This window comes from Mauremys reevesii, linkage group 7 (assembly GCF_016161935.1).
Source record: "Mauremys reevesii isolate NIE-2019 linkage group 7, ASM1616193v1, whole genome shotgun sequence".
NCBI classification, from domain to species: domain Eukaryota; kingdom Metazoa; phylum Chordata; order Testudines; family Geoemydidae; genus Mauremys; species Mauremys reevesii.
The window spans coordinates 81,762,539-81,789,901 of NC_052629.1; the positions used below are offsets into that span (position 1 = coordinate 81,762,539).

Here is a 27,363-nt window from a genome sequence, read left to right on the forward strand (position 1 = left end):
TGTGAGCTTTTTATTACACTATTGATCTGCTGCAGTCTGTTTGGATTAGAGAATGCAAATTGTGGGGTTTAAATGTAAGTTTTCCTTGATTTAGGTGGAGACCTTTGCACACATCACTGCTACTAAGTAAATTGGATGAACTAGGTGTACTTTTCCCTTATCAGTCAAAGCTGCTGAGTCAGGACAGTACATGCCCCATAGAGGGGCTATATACCACATGCGTTGTTCCCTCTCCCCCAGGCTGTGCTTGCTGACTATATCACGCCAACTCTGTGTTATATGTAATGATATCAAATAATCCCAAACCTTTGTTCACAGACTGTTTGACACTGTTATTTAGTAGAACATTTGACTAAGGGTTTTTTGTATGTATTTGCATAAGGAAGTAATTCTGGAGGTGTGAGAAGGAAAAAGCACTGTGCAATTTCCTCAGGAAAATTGATCAACTGGACAATATGCAAGCTTATTTTTCCCCTGTTGATCCAAGGCCAGAAAGATGGTAATACTGGGAAGAGTGTGTAAATGTTTAATTTTATTATTGTACAGGTGTTATACTTTTAAATGTTTAATCATGTGGCACAAGATTGGCTTATGCAGGTCTTTAAAAAAAAAGAAAAAAAACCACACAAGGTGGAAAAAGTTCTTGTCAAGAAATAGAGTACTACACTCTTAAATCTGTTCCACTGCCCTGACCTTAGGAAGACCTATACAGTGTCAAGTCTGCATCCACACTAATTCTCACTACAACTTTCCCTTGCATGTTGGGGAGTGGGGGGGAGGATAGAATGACAGACTTTATATAGTGTTCCATTTAATGATATTATTTTTCACTGAAATAGTCACACTGGTATAAGATGGTAAGTCAGAAACTACCTACTAATGAATTAAATTAGAATTGAGAGTGTTTTTGTTCCACTTTATTTTTCTGACCACTAATCCTACAGTCTTCTTTGTAAATGCTAACACAACAACAGCAATGAGCTTAAAAGGACAGAAGCAGGACACCCTGTTTTGAACTTTATTTTCAGAGCTGTATTTAGACTATTGATTAAAATGTTATAATTTAATATGCAATTTAAAAAGGCTACCCAGGCTATTTGGATATTAGAGAGGACTAGACGTAGACAGGGTTAACAGTTTGCTCTCAAGCACTGGCAGAAACTAGTTTGCTCATGCCACTGAAGAAGGATCTTTCCCGTTCACTCATCACCTCAAAATGCAGAGGCCTTCTACAGAAATTGCATTCTGCTGAAGAGTGCGGTTTCAACTCCAGACCAACGTTCTTCCATGTAGCCATCAGTTTCTCTGTTAGACAAAAGGAAGACATTAAAATCAGAATATTCTTAAATAAGCTTTCAGTACGTAGAACTCTTTCCAAAACACTGAGTACTGCAAGTGATGAATTACAATGTTTAGAGGTGAGGGGAAAGTAAAAATAACCCAACAAAAAGCCACCTACTTGAAATGCCCGACAACTTTTGCTTAGTAAAAAAAGGTGTTGAGGGAGCTCAAATACTGAAACTAGTTCACCTTCAAAGTTATGAATCTAGCCATCCATCCACAGTCCATTACTCTTATTCCATAATAAAATGGAATTGCCTTTCTTCAAAGCACTTAAGCCTTTCAACATGCTCACAGCCTTTACCTCATTTTACGGTTTACTAAACTGAAATCATGGAAGAGTTTCCCATGGCCACCACAGTCTGTCTACACAGACCATGGAAGCAAGCCTCCCAGCACAGGTCAACAGACTTGGGTTTGTGCTCTACAACGTGCTGTCTATACAACTATTGAAGGCGTAGCTCAGGCTCTGAAGCCTCCCCCCCGATAACCTTCGGAACCCAGACTCCAGCCTAAGCTGCAACTCTAAAATGCTGTCTACACAGCTAGTTTTAGAGTACTAGTGTGAGCCATGCCAACTCTGTTACCTGGGCTGGGAGGCTCACTTGTGCAGACTTCTCAGCTCTGCCTAGACTCACTAGGTTGAAAATCCAGGAGTCCTAAATCTCATTTTCCAGTTTTTAACTAGTATAAATTAACCAGGCTACTTTGCTGTAACAAATATTGATTAAATGTACAGACGACTAGGTGATTTCTTATGGAAACTGCAAAAATCACAGAGCAGCACTATTAAACAAGCTCCCACTAGAAGACAATACCTCTGTTTAATTTAACAAAAAGAAAAAATCCTTAAACTACAATGTGTAAAAGAACCAGAAGATGACTGAAGACTGGTTTAGTATTGCTCTGGGCTTTTGTACTGCAGCCCTCTGTCTGAAAGCTACAAAATGCTACCACCACTCATGCTCAAAGGCAAATCAATGGGAAACACTGACAGCACTTTCTAACACTTCATTCGTAGCAATAGTTCACCTTCTTCCAAGGTGAGTTTTCCCAGCTGGACTCAGCAAAGTGTAGATAGATATTTTCTTTAAGCTAGCAATAGATCAGGGATCATATCGTAAATCTTCAGAATGACGATACTAGAGCATTTTATAGAGTTCTTAACTCTGTTGGAGTCCATTCACTCACCCAGGAAATAATTCATCATCTGAGGTGTGTGATGAGGAGTTGGGGCAATACGCAGCAGCTCTTCTCCACGTGGAACTGTGGGGTAGTTTATTGCCTGGACATAGATGCTGTGCTGACTCATCAGTCTATCACAGATCTCAGTATTTTTAGCAGCATCTGCAACCTAGATGTACAAAATGGTCAAGTTCATGGTAACTGGAATTGTGCATGTGTAATTATCAGAATACATAATCCCAACCAACCTTCTAGGTTTGAAAAGTTAGTTAAAAAGCCACAATCTGTGGAAGATTCTATTTTAAGTATGGACTACCCACAAAAAATCAGAATTTAATCATTTTGTCCTCCCTGTGCTTATTAGAACAGAACATGGTATAGAAGGGAAATTTAAAACTTCCTTCTAGTATTCTTGCCAGAGTACTTCCAATGACTAATTTCTTTAGTATGCATTTTTGTACCCCTGAAGATATTTAAATTTAGAATATTGTACAAATAGTAAAGTACATCACACAAAGTTAGTTAAGTGTGAATGGAACTTATAGCATTTGCCAGTTCAGTTTGTTGGCTAACACCCTGCTGCACTTGTTTAAAAAAAAAAAAAAAAAAAAAGGCAGGTTTTAGTCATTTAAGGAAAACCCTCAGCTTCAGCCTACTTCATACTATATAAACCTAAAATAAGCTATGCACTTTACATGCTGTATAAGAATGCAAGTCTGATTCAGCTTCAGGTATTTTCTGTAATACAAACAAGTTTATTCTTGTGGAACATCTTTCACTAAACTTAAAAAGAAAAGATACCATAATCTTTAGTTACCCTGATTGGAATGATGTGACTGGGACAGTGTACTACAGGGAGTCCAGCATCCATCAGCATTTGTCTCATGAGTTTAACATTGCGTTGGTGCTGGCGTCGAAGAACTTGCCCTTCTGCACTTTTTAGAGTTCTGACTGATTCAAGCGCACCAGCTAACAGCATGGGTGGCAGGGATGTTGTGAAAATGAAGCCAGCAGCATAGGAACGTACGGTGTCTATCAAAGAACTTGTACTGGAAATGTATCCGCCCACACAACCAAATGCTTTGCCTGAAAATAAGAAACAATCAAGATTTACTCTATCCTTTAGAAAAGATAACTGCAAGCCAGGATCTGACAGTTGTACTTATTTTTTTTCTTGGAATCAGAGATCATCCTGACACAAAAACATTGGAGAAGTAGGACTCCAAATCCTGACCTTCCTATGAGCAACACAATTAGGTCTTTCCAATAATTTAGCACACAATAAAGCACCTCAATTTTATTCTAGAACTTCCAAATTAATGGTAAATTAGCACAAGACAAGGTTAATCCAACTCCACCCCACCCCAGAAAAATCCCAATCTGTTATGAAGAAACCTTGTGACCGCTATGAGAGTATTAAGACAAAAAAAAAATTTACAAACAGCACCTACTAGTGATTCCTAGGACAAAAGATTCTTGCACTATATTTTAACGCCAGTGAAGAAAACTGTAAATCCTACCCCAAAATAAACACATTCAGTAAGTATTGGAGTAATAAAATATATTCCAATGAGTTTAAACACTCGGGACCACTATTTGTGCTCCACTCCCTCGGCTTTTCTCTCCAGCAGGTTTAGGTGGGTGAGCTATTCCTGAGATAACTAAAAATAGCCCTCACTCCTGTCTTCTATTTGCATCTTATTTATGTGCTTCATGCAATCTACTGAGTATGTACAGTAATCACCATTTCAAAAGGATACTACCCAATAGTTAAAGGCCAAAACAAAGCCAAATTAAACTGAAGCCTATTACACTATTTTTGTTTATATCATGCTGAGGTTTGAGATTGCAAATAAAATTCTTAAACCAAATCACCGCCACATGTTTTTCTAAGGTAGAGTTTCAACTCTTGCTCTATATTTTAAGTACATAGTTTAAGCAGATTTTCAGTTTCCAGTATTTGAACTCTAATAGTTAGAAAACAGTCTGTGTTGCATCCAAAAGAATTTTATTGGTTCTTTCAGTTCTCGCCAAATCTCCTTACACAACTCCCATCTCAGGTTTCTGGATTAGGAACATTCCACCTTACACAAAGGAGAGTTAAGATCTAAATATAGAGCACTGCACCACAATTAACTCTCTCACATATGAATTCACTGATAGAGGACTAGAGACTATGCCACTAGGGTCATTTTGCTAACTTACCATTTCAGGTGGCATTTTTTGAATCAGCCTAAGTGACTTAGCACAAGTGCCTTTGAAAGTTAATGGAACTGGTGAGCCTAAGTCAGTCATTCAGGCTGTTTTAAAAATCCCATGCTTCAATTCCTAGAAACAAGTCAGTTTACTGACATGATTCGAGTTAATTTTATTCCTTCATCTTGTCTGCAGCATGAACTTTGCTGGCATTTGTACAAAAACAGTTTATACACTTTTGTAACTAAAGGCCAGAAGATACACATACCAAGTGTTCCAGAGATTATGTCCATTTTATGCATGACTCCATCCCGATCTCCTATGCCACCACCCCGAGCGCCATACAGCCCAACAGCATGTACTTCATCTACAAAAGTGATCGCACCATGCTCATGAGCTACATCACACAATTCTTCCAGTGGACATACTGCACCTGAGATCAAAACAGTAATCACAATTAATCGCAAGTTCTTGCTTTTGATGGTATATGTATATTTCGTAGCTTAAAGAAACAGACAATTTAGGTGTTTCAGTAAGGCACCTATTTAACAAAAGGATACATGCTTTTTAAAGCAGACTCACCATCCATTGAGTGAACAGTTTCAAATGCAACAATTTTGGGAGTAGATGGATCTGATTTTTTCAGTAGTTCTCGGAGATGATTGACATCATTATGGCGAAATATGTGCTTAGGCACTCTGCTGTTCCGAATTCCTTGAATCATGGAGGCATGGTTTCCTGCATCTGAGTAAATCTCACAGCCTGAGGGGACAACCAAAGGTTACTAGTAGTTATGGCTGTACTGAAAGAGCAGAGAGATGATTGTACAGATACCTAAAAATTATATGAAATAGGGTTGTGCTGGTAAATTTGTGGTTTAGCCCCAGAAGAGGAGAAGCTATAGACATTTTTGTTAAATCAGAAACTTTGCAACAACATATTTAAGACAATACCCACTGAAATAGCTACATTTTTTATTTTTGCTTTAGGAGCGCTCCTGAAATTAAGACACTTATTTCCAGGAATTCACAACTTTACTTGCCTTAAGTCAGTTATGCAAATTTAAATACCCAATCCCAAACGGAATATACTTTAAATTTTACATTTGGAAGTTACAGAAGTCTTAACTGTAGACATTTCTCCAGCAACAGCAGATACAAGATTGGAAAGAGTCAGTTTACCAGTGTTAACCATATCCTGGACTATAGCAGGGGAAAAACCATTCTTTCACCTGCAGCTACATGGGGTGGGGAAAACAGTAGGTCTTTCCAGAAGTGAAACCAGCCTCTGGAAACAGCAGGAAGTTACAGCAACTGGGGCATCATTTGCTGCCACCCATCCCTCCAATACCTCCTCAGCCCCTGTGATATCAGCGGGTTGCTTTTACAGTTTGAACTTGGCATTTGCTGGTTGATTCTGTCTTCAACTCATGTCCTTCTCCCTCAATCCCTCCACTGTCAGTCTCCTTTCTCCCTGCTCCTCTCCATCCTTCCCTACCCTTTAAAGTTCCTCACTTTTATATTAAAGAGAATAAACGGAACTGAGATATGTACCAACCACCACCTTGGACACTCTGCTCATAGGTTGTACCTCCACTTTGTGTCTGATACAGGTGCAGCCTGATAACTTCTAATATGGCATATAGAACACTGCCCCAAATCCTGATCAAGGTGTTTAGATGCCACCACAATAGAAATTAGTGAAGATTGCTTTTTTAAAAAGTGGTATTTCATGACCAAAAAATGGTCAGAATCTCAGGTATCATCTGAAAGAAGTTTGTTTTCAATGAAATTTCAGGGTATTTTGTTTGCAGAATGTAGTACTGGATACTATGCAATGTAATACATCAGATCTCACCTGGTAACATTTTAGCTAATGTGAAGAGAGTGGAATCATTAGCTACAAAGCATGATGAGAACAGCAATGCTGCATCTTTTCCATGGAGATCAGCCAACTCTTGCTCCAAATCAACATGAAATTTACTTGTTCCAGAAATATTTCTGGTGCCTCCTGCTCCAGCACCATGTTGTTTCAACGTATCCCTTTAAGGCATGTTCAAGAGGGGGAGAAGCATTAATCAATACTATTTGACTCTCGGCTGCATGTGAACAATTCAGGAAAAGGGACATTATCTTCTATAACAAATCACTATTCCTTAATAACTTACATAAAAGCAGTAGTAGTTAAAGAGAAATGGGTACAAGAGGTGCAACTGTATTTGTTTACAGTTTGAATAAGGATCTTGGAGGCCAAAACTAAGTTTTGTAAGGAACTTCATGAGCTCAAAGCTAATGCTATTTACTAGCTGTGCCCCTTACAAAAATCGTAGGACTCCACTGCCTTATGCTGAGCTATCTGTATTTAATAGGTACTGAGACATAAGATAATTATGCTGTCCAGCAGTTTTCCCATAAGCCCCCACATATAACTAATACAGAAAGGAGGAATATCAAGGGTTCACCACTTTAGTGCTGCAGCACTACAGCCAACTATATTTTAAGTTGTTTTATGACAGTAGTCGAATGTGTGAGAAGGGAGGATTATCCATGTGCTAAAAAGTAATACCCTTTACACAGCAGAAGGAATTTAATTATACAAAACTACCTTCCCTAGAATTTACATTCTTTTGGAAAAATCTGAGCTTGTCATTGCTTTGAGTTAGTTTCCTGTAGATCATTGCATACCTTGTGGTTACCAAACATTTTACTTTTAATTTAAGTGATAGAACTACTTACATAACAGCTCCATACACTCGTGGGTGGCGACTCATCCCTAGGTAATCATTGCTGCACCATACAGACACCTCTTTTTTGCTGACAAGGGAATCAGAGTAGTCATCTGCCATGGGAAAGACCTGTGCCCTTCGGTTCACAGTTTTGAATACACGATATGTGTGATCCTTTTTTTTCTCATCAATTTTTTTCTCAAAGAACTGGTCATACTGGAAAGTAGAAACAGCTAGAAGGAGGAGGAGAGAGGCTATTAAATACAAGAAAGAATTAACACTTTTGAATGTCAGAAGATCTGTCTGCAGTTGGATACTGCAAAAATGGATTTAGCAGACTAATAGTAGACTCAGATTTATTTTGCTAATCAAACAAGAATGATCCTTACATTTTGGCAAGTTATCCTGAAGCAGATGAGACACTCTTTCTGGTTTTTGCTTTAACATAATATCCTGGAACTTCTTCAGCAAGCCATTCTGCTCTTCTCCAGAAGTCTTGGTGTTTATCACAGTGGGATTCACTGGTGTTTTAGTAAACTCTGTACATTTGAGATGTTGCAAAGAAATCCAGTGATTATTAAAGTCAGTTTCACACCATCTTATATCAAAAATACAAAACATTGTATGCCATGAAAAGTTATGAATCCAGTATCTTAAATTGTTTAAAATAAACTTAGTTGAGATACTGAAGCACAGCAATAAGACTCAGAAGCTGAAGAGAAAGTCATACTTTCCTCAGACCTTGTGAAATCAGATCTTGTCTAACAAAAATTGAGGTTCAATTCAGAAGATTCAATAATGGCCTGGGACCAATTGGTATGTAGGCTACGAGAGCCAAACACATGCTTTAGTTGTAGGTAAAAGTGTTTCTCTATTATTCCAAGCTTCTGTTCTACTGCTATGGATCGTTGTTACTAGGGCTTGCAGCAGACTGGAAAAGCTGGAGTGAATGGATAAGGAACAAACTGACTTCTTCCAGAGGAAGCAGCAAGACTTAGTATTGGTGAAAGAAAAGGCTTCCTTTAACACAATGCTTTGACAAAACTACTTTAATCTGTAAGTAACTTTGTTCTCTTTATGGCAGTAACAGTCTTATTTGTATAGTGACACATGCAATGGGACACCAATTTCTGATCAGGGCCATAAGGCACTACTACAATCAAAATATTAAGGAGAAGATGGTCCAGGGTGGAAGGGAGGTGGTTTTTATTAAATTATTTCTTGTCTCTAGTGTCCTGCTTTGCGCTTTCCAGCCTGTAGCTGCTTAATTCTTTGAGTATGTTCATGTAGGCAGCAATGCTAATGTGTTCTACACATTGTCCTCACCAAAACGTCTTACCATTGAATTTTTATAAGCAATATCAAGAGCTATTTCTTAGAGCCAACTGATAAAGAGTGCTGTAGCTTGACATATTATTTGTTTTGCAATTAGAACATAATTCTCACTAAAACCAGCTGCAAAAAAAAAGTAGACATAAAGAGTTGGTATAAGATAAGATACCACAACAAACTAGTAATATGAACAGAACTGCATGAGCACAATTAAAATCTCTATATTCTGCAATAAAATCCTTTTGTTGCACTGTCCCATGACCCTCCCTCTGGCCTATAAGGTCGCAATTGTGTCAGCCTTGGCTTTTATCTCTAAGACTAGTGCGAGCAAGCAGAGTGTTACAAGAGTCTATATTTCACTATCTATTGCAGCATACATAAAAACATACCTTTCCTTACAGCCTTTATTTCCTGAACATCCTCTTGGAGTTCTAGGCTGGCTTTGCAGAAAACATTACTGTTCCTAGGGTTCATCTGAGCTGCCAGGAAAGGGCATTTAGTGGCAGAGCTCGGACTAGTGCTCTGGCTAGTAACAGCAGGTGGATGGCTAATAGGCAGCTGGGATCCACTGATGTTCTCCTGGGTCACATCTTTGGAATTTTTGGCCTCTTGGATAGGAGAAACAAAACAAGCGTTAAAAAACAGAAACTGGGGTGATCTGATTGCACAAGAACATAAAACTTCTGACAACTATCTATTACACTAAACCACAAGCCAGCCAGAATTGCTTAACTGAGCCATCTGTACTTGTATTATCACACAAAAGTATGAAGTCTCAGTATCTGATTAACATTTAAAGCCAAATTTTCTTGAAGAATGCAATACTATAGCCTCTTTCCCAAATGAGGAGACAGTGTGCTTTGTGGATGAGTTAATTTCAATTAAAAAATTTTTTCAGCTGAGTTTCTCAGTTGCCCCTTCTCCCCTATTATCTCAGATTATAAATCCTCTAGGGAAATTTTCTCAACCAGGGTCAATAAACAGCCACAAATCATAAGAGACTGAACTCTACTGACCTGGATTTGCACCAATTACATAGTTATGATCAGCAGAACTTTGCTCTCAGATATTACATTAGAGTTTGCAGAGTATGAACTTCAGTTTTAAAATAGTCCAATTACTTTCAAAGAAGCCATATATGTTAAGTTTTAAGCAACAGGTGTTTGAGAAGATTAAGCAAAATATTTAGAGTACACCAGCTCAGGCAGTTACAGTTTCCAGAAGTTTCCTTCTGGCTGGGCAGATCCCGAAGTGTTTTGAAAAAGTTCTTCCTTGTCTACCTAAGCAGGAAGCATTTATTAAACAAGTCAAGGATTGTAATTGTGAAAAACAAGTGAATAAAAATGACAACCTGGAAATCTTACAGAACCAGTGAAGATTAATGTAGTGCACGTACATGCAAGTTAAAAGGAAGGAATGTTGTAGAATAATGCACCTAGCATGCAAGTTATCTGACAAGAGCAAGTTATATCCAACTAAAGTTGTCCTGTAATAATTTACTGTCTGCTTTACAACAGCCCCAGGGACAATTCCCTTTCTTCTTGTAGAGGCAACATTGCTTCTTCTATACTGCATATCTTTTCACGTTTGCTCCCACAGCAAAAGGTGAGCGTTATAATTCTCCGCATTTCCTAGGTTTTTGGAAGGTGGTGTGTTCCTCTAACAACCAGGTTCCCCCTCCCACAATTTGCCATTTAATTGTTGAGTGTGTAGCACACACCAAAACTGATTTCATTTACACTTCTACTGTATTACAAGAAAGCCAAGATTCAGATGTGTTACCAAATCCAAAGTTTAGAATTCCAAACTCATAACACTATTCTAAGTGCAACAAGCAAGGCACTGAATTTTACAGGATTAAGTAGTTTACTTTCAAAGCAAAGTTTAACAAACCAGACAGATTAAAATCAGAGATGAGTCTTTAAAAAAAACCCATCACACCAAAGTGTTTGAATAACATAAGCAACACTGAGTAAGGACAACATTTTGAGATGTTTACTGGTAAACATTTCAGTCTTTTTGAGGTGTTCATGCCAGTCACGGAGAAAGCAAAATTAGGGGCAATTGAGAAGTTCTACTGTACAACCTTTCATCATAACCTGACAAATGAAAGGAAAAGGATGGGATCTAATAGTAAACATAAATACAGTTGTAAGTAAAAATCTAAAAAGCCTTTTGATGAGGAAGCTTAAAATTAGATTAAAATAAATAAGCTTCTGGGTATGGTAGCTTGTACATCATTAACTAGCTATAAAAAGAAACACAAAATTGACACTGACTGTCATTGGATGAGGTTGTTTCTTCAGCTTGTTGGCAGTGAACAACTGAAGTACCCAGGGCACGAGAAGCAGGCTTGGTCCCAACTTCCATCATTTTAGGGCAGCTCTGAGCATAAAAGAGCAGTGACTTGCCAGCCTTCTGCAGAAAAGCCTGGGATACCCGTGACAGGAAGGGGCAGCGGCGAACAACCGTTTCCATTTTTGTTTTTTTTATCCTGTAGCAAGATACAGAAATGATAATGTTAAATGCAAGTGTTAGATCATTTCTTACATATAAAACCATATTCCAGACTACTTCAGAGTTGAATGATACACAATACAATTAGGTTACAGCAGATGGAAAGCAGTACAGTGTGGTATTTACTAATAATAATGGGATGACTTAAGCAAAGAACCAGGTAGAGTATTAGAAATATCTTCTTAACAGGGGGGTTGTGCAATAGTCTTCCAAAAGGAAGTGGAGGGAGAGCCCTGGCACATTTAAATGGACATCAGCAGCCTATTCACGGAACTGCTGGGTTTCTTAACTGACTGTAAGATTACTGTAATAAGACAACACTTAAAATACCTCCCCCCCCCCCGGGTTTACTTGGGGTTGGTTTCCCTGGGCTCGCACACCCCAGGGGAGGGAGCACAACGCAAAACCAACACGGAAATGCGATTTTACAGTCGCCCCGAGGGGCAGTTGTAACCCCCGCCCCCGACTATTTGTAACGGATACGATTTCAGCTTGACCGTGTCCCCGCCGCAGCAGGCTGGAGGGAGCCCAGGACCGCAGGGGGCGCACGGAGGAGAGGCCCCTGGGCCAGCGGAAAGCGGCAGGGAGCTGAGTGCCCCCGGGGGTCCCCGGCGCCCCCACGTCCCCGCCCGCTCCCCGGGGCGGCGCAGCGTCCCCAGTCCCGGGCCCCGCGAGGACCCCACCTCACCCGCTACCGATCCGCTTCTCCGGCTCCGACGCTCCTCCGCGGTGTCCTCGGTCCGCTGCCACCTATATAATCACCCCGAGCACCGCGCAGGCGCACTATGGGACGACGCCCAGCGGTACCCCCTCCATACACAAGGCAGAGGCGCATGCGCACCCCCTCCCACAAGTCCTTCCCGCGCTATGGCGCACGCGCGATCTCCTGCGTTCTCACGCCAGTGCCTACGCGCTGCGTGGAGGAGGGAGCGAGTGGCGCAGCGCTGGCTGCGGGGGGAGAGGAGTGGCGGGGGCGGAGGGGGAAGGGGGAAAGGACAGAGGCAGGTGGAAGCGGGGCGGGAAGGGGAGAGCTGGGGCAGAAGCTGGAGGTGTGATGCCGTTAGGCGCTGCCTCTGTAGGGGCAGAAGAGGGGAGAGAACAAGGACCTGTTGGGCGAGGAAAAGGGGGACTCACCTGGCTGCTCAGTGGCAGCGGCTTGGCCTGGAAATTAGGGCCTTAGGACTGGACAAGGTCGTGGGAGAAAGGTGGCTGCACATGGATCTGCCACAAGAAGGGAGCAACAGCCCCCGGTTCAAGCTAGTATGGGGAGAATGGAGGGGCACTGTCCCTTCCCCTTCATGGGGCCACCTGGAGGCAGCACTAGCCGCATTGAGAGGCAGGGCAGTAACTAGGGAGGCTGCAGGCTACATTTCCTGCCATTTAGATGCACTTCATTACTTCAGCTTTGTGATTCAGTGTTTCCATGTTAGAAGTGGTGATGTAATATGTGACCTAAAGGTGAATAGGGGTCTGGGAATCACCTCCCAGGTTCTAGTTCTGGGTCATCTAGTGGGGCCCTGTGCAAGTTTTGGGAAGATATCTGAACTGAAGGGCTTGATTTATTTACTGTAAAATGGAGCTAGCAGTGAGCTACTAGGGCTTCTCAGCACTGCTACCACGCAAGGAGTAAATAAAGGGCTTTGAACTTTTACAATAAAAGGTGCTATGGACAGATACTTGTGGGATAACATAAATATCACATCAGCCATATGTGGGTCTAAGACTTGATAGCAAGACACATAGGTGGAATATGGCACCTGCCCATGCTGTTGTGTAGCAAATTTATGAGGGAAGATGATAGATAGGTGACTCCTCCACTCCTCAAAACCCGGCTCATAGATACAGGAAGACTGGATATCCACCTTTTCTTTTAAGGACCATTACCCTGGCTTATGTACTGTTGCTTCTCATGTCCTTCCATCCCCCCTAGTCTAACGCACTGCCAGGCTTATTACATGTACGGTGCTTTAAGTCCTTTGATTAAAAAAAACAAAACTCCCACACACTAGAACAATGCCAACTATTGTTTACTTCTGCTGTAAGACACTCCTCCCAGTTCCTAGTTAAGAGAGAGCTTCATTTTGAATTATGTTTAAGGAAATAAATAGTATTCAGCATTAACAACAGGATCTTTACTAGTTACCTCATTCAAGCTACAGCTAATGTAAACAAGGATTTGTTTTGTTCAAACATTGACACTTTTTGTTAAACTCTGATGCTAACACGAGAAAACAGGCAGCTCTGCACCATTGTCTAGGGGTAAGGACAGAGCAAGAAAGGGGGAATTGATAGATAACCATGAAAACAAACGACAGCAATAAGTTAACTGACCACTGCAGCATTATCTTTTAATTTACAGTTCAGTTATTCTGAAGATTTAGTAAATATGTCACTTAAATCATCAGTGCAATCTACCCTTTTATATATCACATTTGGTGATTTCCTTGGCACTAGCATTTAGGTTTTTAAAAGCACTCCATAAACTTTCAGTATTTTTTTGGCCTCGTGAAAGTGATCATTAATATTGGTGGGATAATGACCATGCAGTTTGGGTTCTGTTTTTATTCAACAGTACAAGTATTTGCCTGGATAATTTCATGGAATATAATGTTACTTTGACTAATACTATATTGTCTTTTTTTGAGATCAAGAATTCTTAAGATGAGGAAGCCAGATTTCCAAAAGTGGTCTGCACCTCACTTTAAAAGCCTGATTTTAGATTTAAAAGCCTGATTTTAGACACTTAATTTAGGTGTCTAAAAGGGAGCTGAGCTCTTTTGAAAGTTTAACCCCAACTGAACCAAATGTGACCTTAATACACTTTGGGGAGGTGCTTGGATATTATGGTGATGAGAAGGGTGGTGTAAAAACTTACGTAGAATTGAGGGTCCTGAATACTTGATTATCTGTCCCTACAGAGCAATTTACATTTTCTAAGAGATATGGAGATGTTACAGGCTGATCCTTAAAGTAAAAAATCCCATTTGTAACTGGGAAAACTGACAGGCTATTTGCTGATACCACCCAGTTAGTGGCTGAGGCTATATTACAACTCCAGAAGTTGTTGAAAAACTTCCAGCTATTCAACTTTATGATGTGGTATGTGGTTAAGATGTCTCATTAAAAGAGCTAGCTATTAAGAATCAGGGCTAACATCCTCCAGCTGTCCAGGAACACTGGGAAACGGGGGACAAAGTAAGGCAAAATTCTCTCCTCACTTAAACTTTATGCAACTCCAATAAAAATCAGTATTGTCCAGGATGGAATTTGGCCTCTTGATCAATAATGTTCTATGATTGAAGTTTTTCTACATGTAAAATGTTTAAATGACTTTTTTGCTTAAGTAGTAAGAATCTTAGACTACATTGGTCAAAATCTTTGATACCAATAAAACAAACAGGATTTGAACGTACTCTTGGCTGTAGAATGCAAAGACACTATCCACCAGGTTACAGTCCATTGCCATCGATGGCGATTTTACACTTAAATTACCACAAGGAGAAACAAAATGAGAACGACAAGTAAATTAATGAGCTGAATGCAAGGCCCAAGTCTCTTATCAAAGCCTATTACTGGGTCAGACTCAAAGTTAGGTGCATTCAAAAGTTTGTTCAAAATCAAGTGTGATTTCTTGTTTTATTGAATAAAAAGCGGTCTTGGATATCAGAAATTCATTTAACATGGAACCTCAAAAGGTATTTTTCTATGGATTAGATGGGGGCATGAAAACAGGACAGTGGTTCACTGCTTGGTATTATCAGGACAAGGTCCCCCTGGCCATGATTCCTCATCAGTTCAGTCATGTACAGAAAGCAGTTTGACTCCAGTTGCAGTAGTGATATGCCTCCAATATTAAAATGATGCAAAATGTGAGAGTTAGTTGGAATGTATTTTTAAACACTTCTTTTAAAGAGGACTTGCTCTTTATTCTGGACTAGTGACCTTTCCTCTCCCTATTAAAGCTTAAAAAAAGTTAGAAATAAAAAGAAGAGAAAAATTTCAATCAAACTTTCCGTCATTGCAATTTATTTGGGAAAATATTTCCCACCTGTGAGGATACTGGTTGCCAAATTTAATTGTGAAGAGATATTTTCTTCCCACTAATGTCTTGAAACGTTAACAGAATTTAAACTACAGTTGAAGCAGCTGACCCCAAGTAAAACAAGAATTATTTTAGATCATGCATATAGGACTATTTCTTATATGGATATTGATTCGGATTTGTTGGATTTACACACATTCCCCCCTTTCCACACTCCCTTTAAAATAAAAAACATTGTGTTCATGAAGTTAGAGGGACTAGTGGTATTTAGAGCAGGGTACACTGTGTGGACAAGTGCCATGCAAAAATTTCTTGAAGTGTTCTGCCAGTGCATCTCAAATCTAAGTTGTAACTACCACCAGCTACTCTGATTCTGTGTCTTCACAAAAAAATCTTACAATGCTTCTCAATCCCAACAAGCTGCGTCTTGTTATATCTCCAGGTCTAGAGATAAAAGCCTAGTGAACTAACCCACTGTGCTATTTGCAATCCATCAACTATTGTTTTTATATTTAAAAATATGATCCCTTCTGGCCTTAGTCTCTGAATCCATGAAAAATAAAGCAAAGTAAGCCACAAAGATATCTGGTCAATTAAACAAAAATGGGGAGAGTGGTAGGGTCTGATGGACCCTGGTTAAAAAAAAAGTTGGATCAGGGTTAGAATGACCTTGGCTACGTTACTAAGATCTCCAAATAGCAAGGAAACTTTCAGCTATATTTTTAAACATTCCTAGATTCTGTGGTCTTAAGTCAGACTCCTCATACATGATTTGAACATGGATTCTTGTGGTTAAATATAAAAATATCTGTTGTGAAAGAAAAATATTTAACGTAAGTGACTGGAGTTGAGCAAAGTTAAATAGTTTTGGAGTACAGTTAACTTGATTCTTACTGCACTTGCTGGGTCCTGGAGGGCTGCCAAAGAATGTGTCATATTGGGAAGGTCAGGGCGTCTAATGAGAGTAGGTGGGAGGGGAATGCGTCTACTATTCTACCTTCCTGCTTGTCTGCAGAAAGGAAAGCAGGCAGGAAGTCAGAGAAAGGGAGAAAAAAAGAAAAGTAAGGTGATCGCATTTTGTAGTATTCCCAGAGTTTAGCTGTTGTGGGTGAAACCAGTACCAGTAAAGCTGACACTAAAAGCTGAAATTTATTGAAGGTGACAAAGGGGTTTTAATTAAAGCTCATTGTGATTTGGCGACAAGTTCATTTGGGTTTTTTTTTTTGCTTTTATTGCAAAGATGGAAAAAAAGCTTTACTAATAGAACTGGTTGGAAATTTTTCAACAATCCCTTTCTTGCCAAAAACTGTCAATGAGTCAAAGCCTAAACTGTTTGCAAAATGGTCAGTTTTTATACATTTCCCAACTCAAAAAGTTACTGGAAAAAAAAAAGTTTAAAGTTATCAAATCCTCACATTTTTGAAAAAAAGTTTTAGCATGGAGTCAAAACTATTTTGATTTTGAGATTTTTACTAAATTTAGAAAAGCTTAAAAGATCAAAATGAAATGTTTTGATAGACCCAAACAAAACTCAGGAGTTTTGGTTCATAAAATTTGAGATTTCAGCTTTGTCCCAATTCAGAATGGGAAAGTTTTTCAAAAACTCAGGATGAGAAAATTGTCTCTCATCCAGCTCTACCTATTAAATGAAGACTCCTGTAATTAGAAAAGATGGTCTGTAAAATTCAGCTGCCACCCCACACCCCCCTTCTCCCAGACGCAAAGGTAGGTTGTAGTTTTGGATCCTTTTTAGCTACATTTATAAAAAGATTACCCTGACATTAGTCCCTCTTGTGCTACTCACTGATTTCACTGGGGTAGCACAGGTGTAACATAGGTCAGACTTTGATCCAAGATATTGAGCAATTCTTTATGAGGCAACGACATACAAGGAAATGTTTGTTTTGGTATGTGAATTGGAATTCAGGGGCCAAATTCTGCCTTGCTCCCCATTTGAGTAACTGGAGTTGAGGGCACTCAACTTCTTGCAAGATTTGGCCCCAAGTCAGCAGGGGAAAATCCCAGGCTGGGGCCAACCAGAATGCTGCAGGAATCCAGAAAACACCAATGCTGAAGATACCTTTTTTTTAAGCATACAGTGTAAAAATAGTTCAGAAGAATGTTGCCTTTTTAAAAGAGGCCTATAGGAGCACTGCCCCTTTTTTCAAGGCAGGTTTGTCTAATATTCCTGGAAACAAAAACTTGAATAGCAAATTTGCAGCTCTCACTCCAGTCAGATACACCTATTAGTGATTAAAGCCTCTATACCCTGCTTTTTAGTGAGGTAGGTGCTGAGGGATTTTTGTGCTTCCAAAGAAGAGATTTCAATAGCTTCTTTAACACGGTTAGACTGAAAACCATTGCCTGCCTCCTGCTTTAATAGACCAAGACAGTATATAAACTACTAGCTCCACAGGAACATGGGCAAAACTTAAACCCAGGCCCAGTGCTACTAATAGGATTCATTCCCCTCCCCCATATAAGTGGTTTTGTCCTTAGTGGTTTTCTGCCCTATTGGTCCATATGGAAAATTTTGAAGTAAAAGCAATTGTGCTTTTTCTCTACCCCTATCGAGTTAGAGGAGGATACACAGAATAATGATATTTGAACATATAGCTCTCTCATTAGCAGATCTAAAGATGCTTTACAAAAGTGAGCCATTCCCGTTTTAGAGATGCATAGCGGTTACGCGACTTGTCCACTGTCATGCAGTCAATGTCAGAAATTGAGTGCCAAACCCATATCTCCCAATTCCCATCCATGTTCTTATTCCATGAGACTGCAAAATGCAGAGTACCTTAAAAATGCACGACCTATTCATACAGCCCCCAGAACAGTGTTAAGTGCTTTAAGGAAAAGGGGAAGAAAAAAAAAAAAAAAAAAGGGACATTCCCTGCCATAAAGAATTTACAATTTGAGGGCCAGATTCTGCAAATTTTCCCATATGAGCAAACTCTGTGCCCATGTGGAGCCCCATGAAGGTCAATGGGGTTCTGTGTGGGCACAAGAATCTGCTTGCATTGAGTAATTTTCACGATCTCGGCCTAAATATTAATAAAGATTAGGGCTGTCATAAACATACAGCTAAGGGTAGCATAAAATCCCTCCTTACCCTGCAAAGGGTTAATCCCTCCTTTACCTGTAAAGAGTTAAGAAGCTCAGATAACCTGGTTGGCACCTGACCAACAGGATCAATAAGGGGAGAAGATACTTTCAAATCTGTGGGGGAAGGTTTTTGTTTGGGTTCCTTTGTTCTCTCCAGGTCAGCGAGGAACCAGGGCAGGGAAAATACATCTCCCTAAGCCATATCTGAACTAAGCATCTAATATTACAGAAATAGTAAGTAATAGCAAGGAAATGTGTTAAGCTAAAACAAAAGATAATCTGTGAATTTTCCCTGTGCTAAGAGGGAGGTTTATCCCTGTTTTTGTAACTTTAAATTTTGCCTAGAGGGGAAATCCTCTGTGTTTTGAATCTTTTTGTTACTCTGTAAATTTATCTTCCATCCTGATTTTACAGAGGTGATTTTTTTTTAAAACACACACACACTTACTTCTTTTAAGAACCTGATTGTTTTTTAGTGTCCTAAAGACCCAGGGGGGTTGATCTGTGCTCACTTTGTAACCAATTGGTTAGGATATTATTCTCAAACCTCCCCAGGAAAGGGGGTGTAGAAGTTTGGGAGGATATTTTGGGGGTGATAGGGCTTCAAGTGGCCCTCCCTGAATGTTTGTTTAAATCACTTGGTGGTGGCAGTGATACCAAGGGCAAGAAAGGAATTTGTGCCTTGGGGAAGTTTTAAACCTAAGCTGGTAGAAATAAGCTTAGGGTTTTTTTCATGCCGGTCCTCACATCTGTACCCGAGTTCAGAGTGGGGAGGAAACCCTGACAGCAATGAAAAAAATTGTTGTGCGATGAAAAAAATTCGTCATGATTAATTGTGCTGTTAAACATGAACAGAATACCGTTTAAATATTTTGGATGTTTTCTAAATTTTCAAATATATTGATTTCAATTACAACATAAAATACGAAGTGTACAGTGCTCACTTTATATTTTTGATTACAAGTATTTGCACTGTAAAAAACAAAAGAAATAGTATTTTTCAATTCACCTAATACAAGTACTGTAGTGCAATGGCTTTATCATGAAAGTTGAACTTACAAATGTAGAATTATATACAAAGAAACTGCATTCAAAAATAAAACAATGTAAAATTTTAGAGGCTGCAAGTCCACTCAGTCCTACTTCTTATTCAGCCAGTCGCTCAGACGAACAAGTTTGTTTACATTTGCAGGAGATAATGCCCACTTCTTGTTTACAATGTCATCTGACAGTGAGAACAGGCGTTCGCATGGCACAGTTGTAGTTGGCATCGCAAGATATTTACGTGTCAGATGCACTAAAGATTCATATGTCCCTTCATGCTTCAACCACCATGCCAGGGAACATGGGTCCATGCTGATGATGGGTTCTGCTCGATAACAATCCAAAGCAGTACAGACCGATGCATGTTCATTTTCATTATTTGAGTCAGCCACCATTATTCTGCCACCAGCAGAAATTGTTTTTCTTTTTTGGTGGTTTGGGTTATGTAGTTTGTGCATCAGAGTGTTGCTCTTTTAAGACTTCTGTTTAGCATATCAGGCACGTCAATACCTTGCAATGCCAGCTACAAAAGTGCCAAGCAAATGCCTGTTCTCACTTTCTGGTGACATTGTAAATAAGAGGGCAGCCTTATCTCCTGTAAATGTAAACAAACTTGTTTGTCTCTTAGTGATTGGCTGAAAAAGAAGTAGGACTGAGTGGACTGGTAGGCCCTTAAGTTTACATTGTTTTGTTTTTGAGTGCAGTTATGTAACAAAAAAAAAATCTACATTGGTAAATTGCATTTTCACAACAGAGATTGCACTACAGTACTTGTATGAGGTGAACTGAAAATACTATTTCTTTCATTTATCATTTTTACAGTGCAAATATTTATAATAAAAAATATACACTTTGATTTCAGTTACAACACAGAATACAATATATATGAAAATGTAGAAAAACATCCAAAATATTTTATAAATTTCAATTGGTATTCTATTGTTTAACAGTGTGATTAAAACTGAGATTAATCATGATTAATTTTTTGGAGTTAATCGTGTGAGTTAACTGCAATTAATCGACAGCCCTAGTAAAGATGCAATGAGTGATGGCAACCAAGAATAGGGTATGAAAGAGGAGGAAGAAAGGGTTAGATTACAGAAGAAAGGTCTTGCAGTCAGAACCACCAAGAACTACACAACGCACAGTCAACCTGTGGAACTTCTTGCCAGAGGATGTTGTGAAGGCCAAGACTATAACAGGATTCAAAAAAGAACTAGATAAGTTCATGGAGGATAGGTACATCAATGGTAATTAGCCAGGATGGGCAGGGATGGTGTCCCTAGCTTCTATCTGCCAGAAGCTGGGAATGGGTGATGGTATGGATCACTTGACGATTACCTGTTCTGTTTATTCCCTCTGGGGCACTTGGCATTGGCCACTGTAAGAAGACAGGATACTGGGCTAGATGGACCTTTGACCTGACCCAGTATGGCCATTCTTATGTTCTTAGTGGCACATAAACCCATGTGTACGTGTATATAAGAAGGAGAAACAGCAAATTTGAATCTTAGAATCATAGAATCTCAGGGTTGGAAGGGACCTCAGGAATCTTAATAGATTCAGAACACAAGGAAAATGATGGCCTTTATAATAGGTCCAGAAACAAAAAACAAACATACTAATTTGGTCTATTTTGGAAAACAACAACAACCCCTAACTATATCTGGAATATTCAGCTGAGTTTTCTATGGAATTTCTTATAATAAGTGGTTTCCACGGTTGCATGATGCTTTACAAGAAAGTTAGAGATGGCATAAGAAGTTTTGATCATGGTTTGCAGTTAATTTGTATTTAAAGTTTGCTTGGAGGGGGATAATATGTATCCCAGCGTTTTTAACTGGTAGATGGAGACAAGGAGTAATAACAGAATCATTGCATTCATGCCAAATATGTTCTCCTCTTACCCAGGTAACAGCAGCCCCAGAGTGGAAGACAATCGCTTTTGTTTTGTAGGAGTTGGTGGCAGCAATGACTCTGGTTATTGAAGTTAATATATTGTGTTTTCATTTTTGATAAATCTTGTTCAATCTGAAAAGCAGGAGAAATATACAAAGTGGACAGCAAGGTCAGAATATCGCAAAATAAGTCATTACGTTTTGGACTTGGATCTTCAAATTCATTTGAATTTGAGTTCTGGAAGTGTAGTTGACTTTCTCGCAGTCAAAAAACTGTTCTGATCTGATAGTTTGTGATGCTGGCAATTTTGACAAGTGTATGTAATAGTGTAAGTTACACTGAAGAATGGTCTGATGCACATTTTCACGATCCAGGACACGGACCATAATATTTTAAACATCTGAATTGTAGCGGAGTTGGCAGGATGAAAGTCAGTTAATTGGAGTAAGCATCCTTTTTTTCCATATATTTTTGCTGTGCGTTGAGGAAGGTTTTGTACATATGGTATGTAGGAGAAATACTCAAATCCAAAATTCTACCCAGTAACGATGTTACCCGTGACACATCAGCTTAACTATTCAGGCCACTAAAAATAGATCATAATGACCCACTCAGTACCAACCTTTTAAAAACAAACTTGGTGGACACCTATTACCTTATAGACCACATGAAATGGAACATATCCCTCTATGTGGATTAACCCAGTAAAATAACAAAATCTGGAAAGCCAGTCTTTTCCCAAGAAGGGCAGATCCCTGTACAGAACACAATGGAACTTTCATCAAAAGAAGTAAGCCATACCTGATCCATCATTAAAAATAAATATATATCATGCCACCAGAGAGCGAACACTTTGCTCCCCATCCCCCAGTGGAGAAATGAACAAATACCCATTGACAGCCCCAGATTACAAAGATAGCTTTAACACTGTCAAAAGAACACTGTTCTCACCAGAAATCTTCAATTTTATATGGTTGGTTTGCTCTTTATTAGACTGAAGCAGTACAGTTTCACAGCAGGAGTACACAAAACACCCTTGCAATCAGCATGCTAGGCTGAAATATTACTGGGTATTTAGGATTCTGCCCAGTAAATAGTATTCTGCTGTGAAAGATCCATGCTCCTTCAATATCACAGTAGTTACCTATATAGTAAGTGGGGTCTGTGCTAGCTGTTGAATTGGTTGCCACAAGTACCTTGAATGATTACAAATAGTTTTGAATCCATCATCTTACTGTTTTATTGGGTTTCCATATTTTTTTCTACAAGCTCTTTCTGAGTTGGAATGTGCACAGCACTCTCAGTTTGTTGGTTTGATGTTCCCCAAAGGAAGTGCAAAAGATATTTTCTCATCTTGCTTTGTAGAAGGCATGCTTTTCTCTGGGCTTTTAGCAACCCTTGTTTTTTCTCTATCACATACTTTCTCATATACAGTCACTCCCTATAGTTTGTTCCTCTCTATTAAGTTGCAGGGTCGGTTTCTCTTCCTTCTCTCTCAAATGACATGTTTGTGGGTTTTCAAGTATGGGGTGTAATTTTCAGCATTGTCAGGACTGTTTTTGGCCTGTGCTTGTACCTTTTTTTGGGTGTGTATTGCTTCCTTTATTTGTTCCATGTTGGACAGTGAGTGCTTCCGTAGGCATTTCTCCTCCTAAAGTGAATGGAAATTCACTATTTATGTCACCAGTAGTACAACTTTTCTTCTGAGGAAGATACATTAAAGTACTGAACATCTTTCCCTCCAGGAAATAGGTAACCCTTCTGGGTTGTCTATGCCACCTTGGCATCTCATATGAAAGTGGCAGTGATTTGTTTTCCTGCCAGGTGTTACAGAAAGTTATGAGTGTTCTTAATAAGGCAGAAATATTGGGTGAGAATGGTGGCACAAATCAGTGAATCTCAATTGACTTCAGTGGAGCTTTGCCAGTTTACACCAGCTGAGGTTCTGGCCCAATATTTCTAAGTTGGCAAAAACTCAGTTACTACTCCTTGACTTCATCTACCGGTAAACTTCTAGGATCCCATATTCTCCTCTGACCAAACTCAGATACAAATTGACGGAAAACCCTGGTAAAGCTCAACACCACTTCTTAGGCAATCTCTAACTTTCTTATAAAGCCTCATGCAACCGTTGGCCCACTTCAGTGTAAGAAATACCATAATACTCAGAAATGAAATGCCCTCATTACTAGTCCTAAAGGACTAAAGCTACCCAGCAGGCGTTATGCCATATGTACATTATTGGCCACCAGTATTTGGGAGGTTCTCTGTATTAGGATAGCACTCAATACACTAGGTATTGCCCACATACATCATAAGCCCTGAAGAGCTCACACCAAGGGAGAGAGAAGTGCAAATCAGGCAAAGTTCTCTGTTTGTATACAAATATCAACTATCTGGGACTGGCCCACGAGCCAACTAACACTGGCTCCGGTAATTTCTTCTAGGCATCTCAGCATAGATGGATTGTAAATTGGGATTTAAAGGAGAAGGGTACAGTGGCTGTGTCTAGTGGGGGTTCCAAGCATAAGAGGTAGCTGAGATGGTGGAATGGAGGGGTTTGTATGGGAAGTGTGGTCTCTAGGTTGGCACTGGCAGAGGGCAGGAGAGACGATCCAGTAAGAGAAGAGTTGATAAGTAGGGAGGCGACAGGATTGTGTAGGGCCTTGAAGACGTGGATGAAAAGCTTGAACATGACCTTGTAAAAAATGGGAAGCCTGTGGAGGTATTCAAAGGGAAGAAGTCAGTGCAATGAACCAGGAGAACAATCTTTGCAGCTACATTGTGTATGGACTGGTGATCAGGGTTATCACTGGTGCTGTTCTGTACTTTAGTTTGCTTTTACATACAGCATCTGGATGGATGGAAGGGAAAAGACAATGGGAAAGTTCTGCTATTACAAAGATACCTCTATGTACAGAGAAGGAACTTAGCCAGTTCTTTGCACCAGCACTGAAGCTGCTGTCGTTGAAAGACAAGCCTGTATGTAACTGATACAAGCCTGTATGTAACTGATTATTACACGGTCCCCCACTCTTCCCCACGGTCCCCCACACCTCAATCACCCCACCGTGTCCTGTGGGGAACTAGATCTTATGAAGCTGGGACTCAATATTTCCTGTGGTGCTACTCTTTGTAGATATGATGTTTCCCAGGCCTTCTATTGTATCAGTGATTGCTTCATGCCACACATAGCGCATCCTGTCAGGTAATATGGGGAAGTGCGATGGGTAGCAGGCACCTGGTTTGCCACAGCATCACCACTAGGGCAGTAAGGCCAGGAGACATCAGCACAGTAGTAGGAAGGAAACCTTAAAGAAAATCTATTTATCTTTTAAACAGCTGAGGAAGTGGAATGGGTCTGTCAGGATTTGGCAAGGCGCATGTACTGACCTGGGAGCAAAGTGGCCAAGGTGTTAGGAACCAGAAGAAAAGGGGGAGTTGATGTTTGCCGTGGGTCCAGAAGGGAGTGGGAAGTGCTGAGTATCGGTTTGGGGCCTAGAGAGTTTGAGACATATCGGGTACATCTACACAGTAAAGAAAAACCCTTGGCTGGCCCATACTAGCTGACTGGGGCTACAGGGCTGTTCATTGCTGTGTAGACTTAAGGGCTCAGGCTGAAGCCTCAGCTCTGGGACCCTCCCACCTCACAGAGTCCTAGAGCCCAGGCTGCAGCTTGAGCCTGGACATCTACACAGCAATGAAACAGCCCCACAGCCCAATCCCTGGATGTCCAAGTCAGCTGGCACGGGCCAGCCATGGGCATCTAGTTGCTGTGTAGAAGGCAGGGCCGGCTCCAGACCCCAGCGCGGCAAGCACGCGCGTGGGGCGGCCCTTTCCCGGGGGGGCGGCAGGCTGGGCCGGCGGACCTGCCGCAGTCATGCCTGCGGGAGGTCCACCGGAGCCCCGGGACGACCGGACCTGCCGCGGGCATGACTGCGGAGGGGGCGCGGCTCGGCTGGACCTCCCGCAGGCACGCCTGCGGCAGCTCAAGCAAAGCCGCCGGACCTGCGAACCGTCCGCAGCTGCGGGAGGTCCAGCTGAGCCGCGCGACCAGCGGACCCTCCGCAGTCATGCCTGCGGGAGGTCCGCTGCTCCCGGGGCTCTGGGGCACCTCCCGCGCATGACTGCTTGGGGCGGCCAAATAGGTAGAGCCACCCCTGGTAGAAGGCATGTGTAGACATACCCATAAAGCTCTAAATGTCCTGGGACTGACCTAAGAGATCCTTACTGCCACAGTTAGGGCAACTGGAGGTATCTGAGCGTTGTCCCCAGCAGCCTAAGAGATATGGGGGTTGCTGGTAGGCTGTTCTCTACTGTTTCATGCCTTTGAAGCATGCTTCCCCCCCATTGTTCTGTAATAACCGAATAATCTTCAGGGCCCACTGCAAGGCCCATCTTTTCACCCATGCTCACAAGCAGATGGATATGGCTAGACAGCAGTGTGGGAACAGAGTAGTGCTGGAGGGGAAGCAAAGACCTGAGAGAAAGAAAGGACTTGATCACACCTTCCTGTTGGAGTTTATATATCACTGGCTCAAACAGAAACTCTGTGTTTCCACAGGCACAACATTCAGATTCATTTGGGTCACCTAGATTCTGACTCCATTGTGAGCGTGACAAGACTCCAGTCCTCATAACACTGAAAGTCACACAATTGATATAGGTGAATTGATGTGTGTGTGAGGGCAACAAATTTGCACCTCTCTCAGCACTAATGAGTTAGTCTTGCAGACTGAAAGAGGTAATAATGTGTCCAGCACATTGGAGAAGAGCTTTGTAATCAAACAGCCAAAAAACTTAATTAGGATTCTGCAGAATATAGTCAAAGCCACACAGAGATGTAAATACTGTATTGCAATACCACATAGATTTCTGTAAAGGTGGGACTCCCTTTCCCTGATCAATAGCCTGTGAGTGACATTGTATAATAATCTTTGCGTTTTAGACTTTTAAGTAGGTCAGGGTAGGGGGAGGGGGGCCATCAAGCTTAGATTTCTGGGTACAATAAGAAACAGACGGCCTTGCACTTACCATGATAAGGTACATAACCCAGAGCAGATAGAAGGATACAGCTGAGAGGCAACCTGACAGAAATTATTTTGTTCTTACCTTCTTCTGTTTGTCAGTTGAACTCTCTTATTTTTCCAGGTTCTCTAGTTTCCATCCCTCTGGAGTTGGCTTCTCTCAGTCCCCAGGTCTAGTATGGCCTTGAAACAGATTATCCTCAAAATGAAATGTTTTTCCTGTAACAACTGGGAAGTACAATGTCTTGCCTCAGTTCTGGGCTGTGTGTAGGGGTGTCCTACAATGAGAAAGGCCTACAAAGCACTTATCTGCCATCATACACAGGGATCTGATCAGCAGTTAGTTAGTATAACAGCCCCCTTTCAAAGGTTGCTTTCTAAGGGCCAGGCCTATGCAGGGTGTAGGCCTTTTGAAGAAATGGAGCAGCACAGGTGTGGCTGGAGGCAGCGCTAATGAACATCACTTGTAAGACTTTCCTGAGGCAGGGGAAGGGTGGTTATTGGGGAACAGTAACTCGGCAAGCAGTTTGGTGAGAATGATGGTGATCTAGTCAAGTATTGCCTTTTTATCTAGGCAGCTGCCAAAGTGTTTTAAAGGTCTTTGCAGGTGCTATGAAGAGGATTGGATGGCTCAAGGGATTAGGCTATAAACCCTTTCACTTTGGAGCTGCTTATCCAAATCTGTCCCTCTCCACAAGTAGCTTAAGGGTGTTAATATGATGAATGATCTGCAACACTTCTATGTTGCTGTCTATTGATGTGGCACTTTACAGAATGTGCTCCCTGTCCTGAAGATCTTACAATCTGTCAGTCAGTAATGCGAAGGAGAAGGGAGGATGGTTTTGCTGGAGATAGCTGTTCCCATGTGGGATGGAAGCAAGGTGATCCTGCTATGGAAGGATTTGGAGGAGTAGGTGAGTGCTTATTATTATCTGATGACTGTTTGGTGA

The 27,363-nt window shown here is 40.8% G+C and overlaps 1 protein-coding gene across 3 annotated transcripts; it reads right to left on the reverse strand.

Annotated features, from left to right (window-relative positions):
- Window positions 1-284: 284 nt before the first annotated feature.
- ALAS1 (5'-aminolevulinate synthase 1) lies at window positions 285-26,777 on the reverse strand. 3 transcript variants are annotated; one of them, XM_039482051.1, is made up of 11 exons: window positions 26,499-26,777; window positions 11,059-11,273; window positions 9,169-9,387; window positions 7,837-7,986; window positions 7,458-7,680; window positions 6,580-6,764; window positions 5,305-5,484; window positions 4,991-5,155; window positions 3,344-3,612; window positions 2,533-2,695; window positions 285-1,305 (listed from the first exon to the last, which is right to left on the reverse strand). In XM_039482051.1, the coding sequence occupies exons 2-11, from the start codon at window positions 11,255-11,257 to the stop codon at window positions 1,145-1,147; spliced, it is 1,914 nt and encodes a 637-aa protein (XP_039337985.1). In that variant the 5' UTR covers window positions 11,258-11,273; window positions 26,499-26,777; the 3' UTR covers window positions 285-1,144. The 3 variants fall into 3 exon arrangements, with proteins under 3 accessions (XP_039337985.1, XP_039337983.1, XP_039337984.1); XM_039482049.1 differs by lacking the exon at window positions 26,499-26,777 and adding an exon at window positions 11,985-12,128; XM_039482050.1 differs by lacking the exon at window positions 26,499-26,777 and adding an exon at window positions 11,980-12,108.
- Between the last annotated feature and the right edge of the window lie 586 nt (window positions 26,778-27,363).

Excerpts from the sequence above, each read along its gene's own strand:
- ALAS1 (XM_039482051.1), bottom strand. The coding sequence starts at position 11,257 with ATGGAAACGGTTGTTCGCCGCTGCCCCTTCCTGTCACGGGTATCCCAG. Across the intron at positions 9,388-11,058 it reads AACAACCTCATCCAATGACA|AGGCCAAAAATTCCAAAGAT; the intron begins GTCAGTGTCAAT and ends CTCCTATCCAAG. Across the intron at positions 2,696-3,343 it reads GTCACATCATTCCAATCAGG|GTTGCAGATGCTGCTAAAAA; the intron begins GTAACTAAAGAT and ends TTGTACATCTAG.